At 41.1% G+C, this 10,503-nt stretch overlaps 1 protein-coding gene across 1 annotated transcript; it reads right to left on the reverse strand.

The window, feature by feature from the left end:
* Positions 1-1,117: 1,117 nt before the first annotated feature.
* LOC119539836 (KH domain-containing, RNA-binding, signal transduction-associated protein 3-like) lies at positions 1,118-2,919 on the reverse strand. Its single transcript, XM_037843659.1, has one exon. The coding sequence runs from the start codon at positions 2,682-2,684 to the stop codon at positions 1,644-1,646; it is 1,041 nt and encodes a 346-aa protein (XP_037699587.1). The 5' UTR covers positions 2,685-2,919; the 3' UTR covers positions 1,118-1,643.
* Between the last annotated feature and the right edge of the window lie 7,584 nt (positions 2,920-10,503).

A 10,503-nucleotide genomic window follows, 5' to 3' on the forward strand; every position in this document is an offset into this window, starting at 1 on the left:
AATTATTTTTTTAATTAAAAAATATACATATATATTTATTTATTTAGAGCAGTTGTAGGTTTACAGAAACATCATGCAGAACGTAGAGAGTCCATTGGAGGTTTTTGATCAGGGGACTTAACTTTACAGTTTCTTCTGGTTGTTCTCTTACTGCTTATAAAGACTGGAAAAGGAAAATCCATATCAGTGCCTCATGTTAGTGAGCAGACTTTCAAATTAAAGTGAAGGTTGTAAACTCCTAAGAATAGTTCTAGGAGATTTTCTCTGAAATTGCAACCATCAGACTAGCTCACCTTTTTCTTGAAGTGGTTCAGGAAATGTGAACCCTTGGGGGAATATGGAAAGCTAGAATATAATCTGGCTGGTCTTGATCCTAGGAAAGAGAGATGATTTTGTTTTTAGAGATATCGAGTCAGCTTTTGACCCCCAATACTCATTCTCCCAACATTTTTGACCCCCAATACTCATTCTCCCAACAACGTTTCCTAGAGAACTGTGAGTAAAATGTAAAGCTTGCACTTTGGGACATTGGAACCAGTCTTTAAAATGGGACAGATATCTATTACAAAAGTTCATCCCACTTTGAAAGGAATTTAGTATTCAGGGCATTTGATTTGACAGAAAAAACTCTCTCAGCTCAGCCACAGAAGCAAACTAGCGTTTACTCTTAGGGTCAGAAGAGCTAAACAAATTTTATTTAAATGGCTTTACTTTTTCCAGGTGACATGGAAATTACAGCAGTGTTTCCTCTTGGAACAAAGGGGTGGGTCTATAAAATGCAAATAGTCTGGAGTAAAACAATGTCTTAAGGATGAGGATTGTAGGAGGGCAAGTCCAGAGTGCTTAAATTGAGTTCCTTTGTTGTCTAAGCTCGGATAATGAGCCAAGGAAGTATCTGTGAGTCATCCTCTTTTTGTTTCCAAAACAGATTCACTGACCTGATTTAAGAGGCATTAAAAGGGACAAAATTGACATTTGCAAATATATTTAACTTATTTGTCTTACAGTCAGGGAACATGTTGGGACAACTTTCAACTGCATTATGTGTGGTCTGGGAGCTTTGATTTCTTTATGCTTTCTTTTTTTTTTTTTTTTTTTTTTTTTTTTTTTTTTTCTTTCAAAAGTTTATTTAGTATCAAGCAAGAGGTGACTTTGCTTAACACTACAGAACATTTCAAGACTTGAGTTACAAAAGAATACCACATTATTTGCACTTGTAATTGGTTTCCCTTTTTACGCATGTTGGCAAGAGGAAAAAAAAAAACTAGCATATGGCTGAAAGATAAAATAACTAAACTCTACGGAAACCTTCAAAATGAAAGGTGAGACTTAGATTAAGAGAATGGATTAACATATTTAGTAAACCTATTTTTGTTTTGTTTAACACTAGTTAATCAAAGTTATTTTTTTTCCTTTTGATAACCTATTTTTCATATACAGACTGGAAATAACAAAATTTTACATGTCTTTTTTTTTTCTTTCTGCCCAGAGGTCGATGTTTCAACAAAGTAGTTTTTAAATTCCATCCATTCCGATTTTAAGCATTTGATTTATTAAAAAGGGAGTGTTCATAGAAAAAAATTACTTTGAACAGTATACAGGACTGGTGGAGATTGGCTATTTCACAACATCAGACAGTACAATCAGTATCTGCCGTAGGGCTGGTCTCTGTAGACTCCCTTCGTCGTCCTTGTGGAAGGGGCCTTGTGCCTTGACTTAGTCCACTCCTCTTGCCCGTAGGAATCGTAAGTCTCCTCATTGAGCCCATGTCCATAATCATAGTAATCAGCACCACTTTGGACTGAGGTGCTGTAGCTGTTATCGTAGGAATCATAACTCTGTTCATCATAAGCAGTACCATATCCATCATCGTAGTCATACTCCCCGTAGGTCTCCTGCGCAGGAGGTGGCGGTGGAGGCCTGTACCCGGCCGAGGGGACGCCTCTCGCTCTGGCAGGGAGCAGCCCGCGGCCCCGACTCACCGGCCCTCGGGCGGGAAGGACACCCCGGGGAGCTGCTGTCCCTCGTGGCGCCCCAGCTCCAACCGGCCGGGCTGTGACTCCTCCCCTTCCCCTGGTTACTGACGCAGTTGGTACACCTCTTGTACGCAAAGGGGGTTTCCCTCGAACTACTGGGACGTCTGTGTTTTCTGAACCACCATTCAAATATGTTAATTCCTGGAGCTGTGCTTGCCTGATTTCATCATTATAGTCAGGAATGAGGAACTTTTTGATTTCTTCCAAGGCATGTCCCATCCGGGCATACGCTTCTGCGGGAGGGGCAAAGACTTCAATGAGGACATGGAGGTCATCATTCAGGTGGAAGTACTTTGCTTCCCCACTTTTCCTCAACTCTTCTTCCTTTGCCTTGTCTCGCATGGAACCTTTTCCAAGGATGGACATTTTTGTCAAGGTTTCTTCTTGTAAACGCTTCAGAGAATTGCCTCGTGGACCCAAAAGTTTCCCCACAAAGTTGAACTTAGGGAACTGCTTTACTGGAATTAACACTTTCTGTCCCAGCTTCATGTTCTTGTTAATCACCACATCAATGTACTTTTCTTCATCCTTGCTTTCTCCTTTTTGAAACTTTTCTATTTCCTGGTTCACCAGCCGCAGAGCGTGCGTGAAGGAGGGGTCCAGGGAGTCCTTCTCCGCCATCAGCTCCGGCAGGTACTTCTCCTCCATGCTCGCCGGCCGCCGGGGTCCGGGACGCCGACTCGAGGCGGCCCGGCGGCCGGGCGGCGGCCGCGCGACCCCGCCTCCGCCCGCGCCCCCGGCGGCGCGGACCCGTGCGCGGCGGGACAAGCCGGGCGGGCGGCCGGCGGCGGCGGCTGCACAGAGGCGGGCGACGGCCGCGCAGCCCGGGTCCCCGGTGGCCGCCGAGTGCCCCGCGCCGGCAGCCGCTGCCTCCCGGATGCGGTCCTGCGCTCCCGCCGCCGCCGAGGAGGAGCGGGTGCGGGCCGGCGCGCTGTGGCGGTGCCTCGGGCCGGGCCGGGCGGCGCGGTCCGCGCCCCTGAGGCAGTCCCCGCGAGCCCCGCCAGCCGCGCCGCGCCGGAGAAGCACGACGACCCGCACGCCGCGCGCCGCCCGCGCTCTCTGCGAAGCCGCCCCGCGCCCCGCTAGCGCCGCCCCCTTTATGCTTTCTTTACATTTAGAAGAAGCTTTGAAGTATGCTACAATTATGAATAAAGTAGACGCCTGTTGTAATGGGTTCCTATGAAATTGATTTGACTCTAGCATGGGTCAACTCTTGTCTCCTGGCAATACCCTCAAGTGCTGTAAAAGCCTTTTGCTTCCCAGTAAGCTAAGAGAGGAATGTTAGTTGTATTCCTTATTTTTAGCCCAGGGAGGGTTTCTTTCTTTTTTTTTTTTTTTAACCTTTTAAGTTTCTTCAAATGATTTGGTGGGATTTCTTTGCCAGAATGGCTGTTGCATTGGTCAATACAGGTGAAGATTACATGATTCCCATGTGTGGTAGATTGAATTATGTGCTCCCCGAAAGAGATGCTTTTAATCTTAATCTGTGTTTCTGTGGGGTTGAACACATTTGAAAAGAGGACCCTTTGAAGATGTATTATCATTTAAAGTGTGGACTTATTTGTGAATAAGATCTTCTAAGACTCTATTTAGGGGTGGCCAAACTGAATGGGAACAGTCCTTAATCCCTATTACTGGAGGCCTTTTAAAGACAGGAAATTCACATGCAGCCAGGGGAGCCAGAAGCCGGAAGTCAGATTTTGGACTTCTAGCCTCTGAAACATGAGACAATTAATTCTTGTTGTTTAAGCCAGCCCATTCTGTGGTATTTATCTTAGCCACACTGGCAAATGAAGGCGCTTCTATGTATGGGTGATTTTTCTTCAGTCAGAAATGAGCTTTTTGAGTGACATTGGTGACTTTGACATGATGCTCTTTCTTACGGTTATTCCACTGATAAGGAAAATTAAAGCAAAAATTATGAATAATTGTCCTGGCTTCAGATTATCCATGGATCATAGATAGGTTTAGTTTGACTTTACGGTACTTTAGAACAAGTTGAAAAACAAATCTTTTATTGGATCTTCTGAGGATTCCTTTCTGAGCTCTTTGCTTAGGGTTTCCTAATTAACCTGAGGAAAAACTGGGGAGCTTCATGGCCCCTGAGATCTTGGGACAGAGAGCCAAGAGTTCCTGAAGGAGGGTAGCATGTATCCATGTTGGCCATTCTTCAAGGGAAAAACAAGGTTGTAGAGTCTAGTTGTGCTTCCCCAAAGTAGATATGTCTTTCTTTTTCCTCATCCTTTCTTTCAAGCCTCCCACCACACTCGTCCTTTCATATCTCCCAGGATTCTGGTTGTATGGCTTTAGTAGGTCGGAAGTGGAGGTGGGTAACCGGGAACAGAGCACTCATACCTCCACGTGTGCTCCCTTCCTGCACTGGGATGGCCCTATGTAGGGGGTAGGACTCTGCCTAGGTTTTGCCGAACCCTCATCAAACCTTTAGAGAAACTTGCATCCAATGCGATGGGACATGAGGACCCACTGGATTTTACGTCTTCCGAGTGATGCTAATTCTCTATAGGTTGGTGCTTTATTAAGAAGGGGACAGAGTGAAAGGCATGGACCTAATGATGGGAAGGTGGTGTTTTTATGATTTAGGGAGTGTGGCTGTAGATTTAAACAATGAGGACTGGTCTCCACAGTGAGACACCAGACTCCAATAAACCCAAAATAATCTCCTCTCAGTGGATTGACTTTCACATCAGGAAGATCAATTTTTGACCTGAAACACATTCACAATGCTCCTTTAATGAGAAAAATAGTGACCTGGGATGAAGGGGGCCTGTTTAGAACACAAATAGCTATTATTACAATTCTAGATAACCCAGTATAACAGAAGGCCATGTGATTGAAAGGACAGATGATAAAATCTAAATATGAGTAAAGCCTGAGAATACACCCTTTCTTCTAGTGCTGACTGTCTAGTTGTGTTTGTTATCTAACCCTGTAATTAGGATGGCATTCAGAATATATGAGAAAAGTTGGTATTCTTTTCATAACCCCCAAATCTTTGCATTGCTGCATGAAACTTTTGGCTTCAGCTTTTCCCTGTTCATTAACCATGCCAAAAATTTTAATCTAACACCACTGTTAAAGAGTGGCAGGCTTCCAGGGAAATATATCAGCCAGGCTTATTAATTTCATGCCAAGTGCTGGAGGCGTGAATGTAGAGAACGCTGTTTGACTTTGGATAATAGGAATCAGGCAGCTTAAAGGCAAGGGATAAAGATCAGGAGCCCCGCGTCTCAGGAGGAGGAGCAGGTGCAGGCTTCAAGCAAGGCCTTCAGGCCCAAAGGGGCAGCCCATGCTTAAAACAATCTGCAGTGCATTTTTTTTTTTTTTTAATTTGGCATGTGCCTCTCACAGCTTAACAGACCGCTGCTCCACAAAGAGGGGTAAACAGAGAAAGGGAAATTAAAAAGGGAAGTCCCAAGGTAGACAAAAACAAATTAGGGCAAACAAATTACACCGAGTCAACAAATAAACAAGGGAACATCTGTGAATATATTTCTTGGATTTTCTGATTCTGAATGCAGCTTGAGAAATGGTAGGGAGAGGTGAGCAGTTTAATCTAGAGCAAAGTCCTTCTTGAGGAAGTGAGGAAGCTGAACCTAAAAAGAGTGAGAAGTACCTAGAAGCCCAACTCCCAGCATGGCAGCATGGTGCTTTCGGAGGAGGTGAGAAGCAGTCTGGGTGCCCCGCCAGCCTTAAGCAGTAGCTGGGGTGAGCTGGGCTCATTGATTTCCCTGCCACACCCTCTTTCTCCCTTGGAGAGCTGTTGATGCTGTGGGTTCTGCTGACCTTCATGTAGGGAAGGGCTGTAGAGATAGAAAAGGTAGCTGCCCTCTCATACCAGCAAACCCAAATAAAGCAAGTAATGTTGCAATTGGGAAAGTGTGTTCACCTTATCCATTTTTTTTACATCTGTTCCTAGTGGGCACACTTAGCTCTTCCATCCACTAGATGCTTGCCAGTTGTTGAATGGATGTTAGGAAACATGTAAGCTGCTCCTTCTGGCAGTTTGGTTGCTTCTAACACGATTTCTCTTTTACCCTGAGGCTGGTGAGATGGTCTCAAGGTTTTGAAAGAAGTTCAGCATATTGCACACTGTCAACCAAAGGAGTAAACAGCTTAACTGAATTTAGAAACAGATGAAGAGAGCAGGAATTGATTTACAACATTTTCCATGGCTCCTCTCTCACTGTGGATAGCGAGCATTGTAATAAGAAGTGAAGAAATGATAAATATTTGATTTATTCATTGCATAAACTCAAATGATAACTTCAAAAACACTCCTTTTGGATCTTTAAGCTTCATGAAATATGTGGTTGTCTAAGTCTACACTACTATTTTCTAATCTTACTGTTGTGCTTTCTTGTCCATCCTTTCCTGTCCTTTCATAATGGAGGTGATAATAACCCACTAGAAACATTCAACAAGATGGGAATTTTTTTTTTTGGTAAATGCAAGATGAAATGTACCTCAGTTTTTCCCCACTATTCTTCACATATGTAATTTTTCTTTTTTGCTTATTCTTAAATGGAATACAACAGGAGAGCTGTGCAATAGTAGAATTATACTAGATGTGGTCCAATTTACAAACCTAAGAAGGGTACAGACCCAGACAACTATATTAGAAGAAGCAAGTTAGTACCTAGGATTTGGTTTATGAAGTAAACAGTGTAGGGAGTAAGAGTAAGCAGAAAGTCAATGCTGATCAATAACTCATTGGATTGGTAGTGGGGACACCCACACACCTTTCCTAGTGTAGGTGGATGAATTATGTAAACTTTGTTGAATTATTCTACCTCTGTGTGCTTGCTGATTTGTAAAATGGACATAACCATATTTGTTTCTTCCTAGTCTTTAAAGAAAAGGCAGGAAGTCCAGCCTGTGTCTGTGCAGTATTTCAATTCTGAACAGAAATTGGCTATAAAAATGCCAGCCTCCATTTATTATTAATTTTTGAGTCATAAGGCAGCAAGGGGACTTGTGAGGTCAACCTGTTCTCACCCAGCTTGTGATGCTTGTTATTTGAATTCTGGAGAAGCACAATGATGGATTATCCCAAATTTCTTTGTGTCAAGGTATTAAGATGAGGTACCCAATTACTATCAAAGCCCAACTAAAAGCTCATTGTAGGATGCAAGAAATCAATATCATCAAATATTTATTGAGTGTCTATTGGATGCTTCATGTTTCATTTGTAACTATTTACTATGATTTAGAGTTAAGGTCTACAGGCTCTTACTTGTTTATTTAGTAACTTTTCATTCAGTGTTTTTTTTTTTTTTATCGTTAGATTCCTTTCATAAGCTGAATCTGCCTTTCTAGAGTGAATTTTTAAGAAATCCAGGTGTAATGCCAATTCTGGAGAGAAGGCATGGATAAAAATCCAACTTCATAGAACAAAATATTGCGTCAAATGCTATTGCTACAGTAAACTTGAAAGGATAAATAGGATATAGTTTGTAATATTACTATTGTTTCACTTACATGAGAGACCAATTCTGGATTAAACTATGTTTGTTGTCTTATGAGCCTTATAGGAAATTATTTCATTGTAGTTATGGCTTAAAAAATATCTGAGTATTCTTGATGTGGTATCTATTTACCCTGCTTGATGAAGAACCCAAACCAGCACTTAGTACATGCTATATACTGTCCATATATCTTTGGGCATTAAAGGTTATGGAGTAAAAATTACATGCTTAGTATGAAGCATGGTGTAATTATCGGGAGGTTTGATCCTGGGATTTAAATCACTTGAAATCAATCTCCATGTGTTAGGAGGTACTAGGTCTCCAATGATACTGACAAGCAGAATGTTTAGTATCAGTTTTTATCTAATTTCTCTGGACACCTATGAAAGTGGGAACTTAAGATATTTTATCCTATTACTCCAATATTAAATTTACAAGTTAGAGCTAGATAGAACTAGTAATGGTCTTTTCTTAATGTGTAGAAGTGCTTTGAAATGCTCAAAACAATGGTGCTATAGAAATTCAAGGTAGTTATTAGTCTGAGTAGCCAAATTATTTGATGAATCCAGTTAGTTCTTAACTTTGTGTTGCCTGTTAAAAAGTAATTACCACTTTTGCTTTCAACTAAGATTGAGTAGCTAGTATCAGACTTTTCCTTCTGCTAAGAACAACTATAAAATATGTTTTAAGGCAACAACAAAAAAAATGAAGGCAGCCAGGACTTGATAGGTCAAGATCATAGAGAAGGAAAAGGCATTGGAGTGAGCCCTACATTGACTTCCAGTTTTTCCCTTTGGAGCATTTGAAAATTGTGAGGCAGGTCACAGAGTTTGAACAGAAGGTAGTGGCTTAGAGCTTGTGGCAAGTGTTCTCATTGATCTAGTGGTCAAATATTAGAGTTCAAGGCAGCAAAGACTGGAGGAGCAAGATCCTGGAGCAATGGGTACTACAGACTATTTAATTCAATATTCTGCCTGCAATTTTCCCTTGAGCCATTTGTACATCTCCAAAAGTACATGTTTTGGATGAGAAGCTGATCAACTAAACAGAAAGTAGCTGCAAGAGGCTAAAAGCTAAGCTAAGATTTGAGTCATCTCACAGTGCTGAGGAGACTGAAATTGGAGTTCAGGAAGAGGGACTTTGGTAAATAGGCCAGATTTTCAGTTGAGGTTCCTGAAGAGCCAAGCTCTAGTGACAAGACAACTGGGAATAGACTCATCTTGCTTGGCTGGATGATCCACCAGTCCTCCATCTGTCTTACAAAACAAAAAAAATTAAACCCTTTCTGAGGAATTATACACAGAGAGGATCTCCCAAACATTAAAATAAAAAATTTGCAAGCATAATAGGAAACAGGACAAAATGATTAAAAAGGAGGAAAAAATGACAAAAGAAACAGATCAAGAAGTGATTCAGATATTAGGTTCTCAAACACAGATATAGTTTAAAGTAACTATGATTAATGTGCTCAACAAAAGAGACGGAATTATGGAAGGTTTCACTAGAGAATAAGAACCTATAAAGATGAATCATATAGAAATCCTATAACTGAAATTACAATAATTGACGTTAAGAATTTATAGTTGGGTAAAATAGCAGTTAAAACTCAGTAAAAGAGAGGACAATTAAACTGGAAGGTAGCTCAGTGACGATAACCAGATTGAAGTACGAAGGGAAAAAAAAAGATGGAAAATGTGCAATATAAGATATGGCAAATGATTAAAGGGTATAAATATATATAATTGGAGCCCTAGAAAAAGAGAGAAAATGGAACAGATGCAATGTTTGAAGAGATACTGAATGAGAACTTTCACAAACCCAGATATAGAAGTTGTATGCACAATAAATGATATAAAGGCAAAGAAAATTACACCTAGGCAAATCATAATAAAACTGATGAAAAACAAAGAAAAAAAAATTCTAAAAAGGAGTCAGAGAGAAAAGAAACGTTACGTTCTCAGGAACAACAACACGATTAACAGCTGACTTTTAAGAGAACAATGGAAGCCAGTTAACAATGGAATGGCATTTGTAAAGCATCGAAAGAAATAAGTTGCCAATCTAGAATTTTATAGGAAGATATTCTTCAAAATAAAGGTAAAATGAAAATGACATTTTGAGACTAACAAAAATCAAGAATATTCATCTCCAGCAGATGAATGCTGTGATGGTTGGGTTCATGTGTCAACTTGGCTAGGTGGCCTAGCTGTCTGGTCAAGTAGGCACTGGCCTGACGATTGCTGTGAGGATATTTGAGGCTGGTTAATAAGCCAACGGGCTGGTTTGTCAGATCATCAGTCAATTGACTGCAGCTGACTGATGACTCATCAAGGCGCATGCTTCCACAGTGAGAGAATGCAATTGGCTGGATTTGGTCCAGGTGATCAGTTGGAGGCTTATAAGCCGGACGGTTAGAGAACCTTCACTTCTTCTTCGGCTGCTCAGTGAAGCATTTCCTGGCGAGCTTGTCGAAGTTGCCGGTTCGTTTCCTGAGGAGTTTGTTAAAGTTGTCGGTTAGTTTCCCGAGGAGTTCGTCGGACGTCTTCCTTGGAGTTGACAGCTTGTTGACGGCTCTGTAGAATTTGGACTCATGCGCTCCCGCAGTTGCGTGAGTCACTTTTACAATTTGATAATCAGAGACTTCTCTCATTGATTCTGTTTCCAAGGAGAACCCTAACTAATACAAATGCTAAAAGAAATAGTGAAGAGAATTCTTCAAGCAGAAGGAAAATGATCCCAAAAAGAAGTGTGGACATCAGGAAGGAATGAAGAGCAAAGGTTAGTATGTGAAAAATATAAATCAATAATGCCTATATGAAACAATAACAAGAATAATGTCCTGTGAGATTTAAAATATTTGTAGAATATAATTATATGATAACAATAGTGCAAAAAGTGTGTGTGGGACTGTGTAAGTTATTTTACAGTGTCAAAGTTCCTTCAGTTTTGTGACAAGTGGTAAAAGAATTAATTTGTGTTAG

Source organism: Choloepus didactylus, chromosome 7, assembly GCF_015220235.1.
Source record: "Choloepus didactylus isolate mChoDid1 chromosome 7, mChoDid1.pri, whole genome shotgun sequence".
Classification (NCBI taxonomy): domain Eukaryota; kingdom Metazoa; phylum Chordata; class Mammalia; order Pilosa; family Megalonychidae; genus Choloepus; species Choloepus didactylus.

Bases quoted from the DNA above. Each gene is read 5' to 3' on its own strand.
- LOC119539836 (XM_037843659.1), bottom strand. From the start codon at position 2,684: ATGGAGGAGAAGTACCTGCCGGAGCTGATGGCGGAGAAGGACTCCCTG.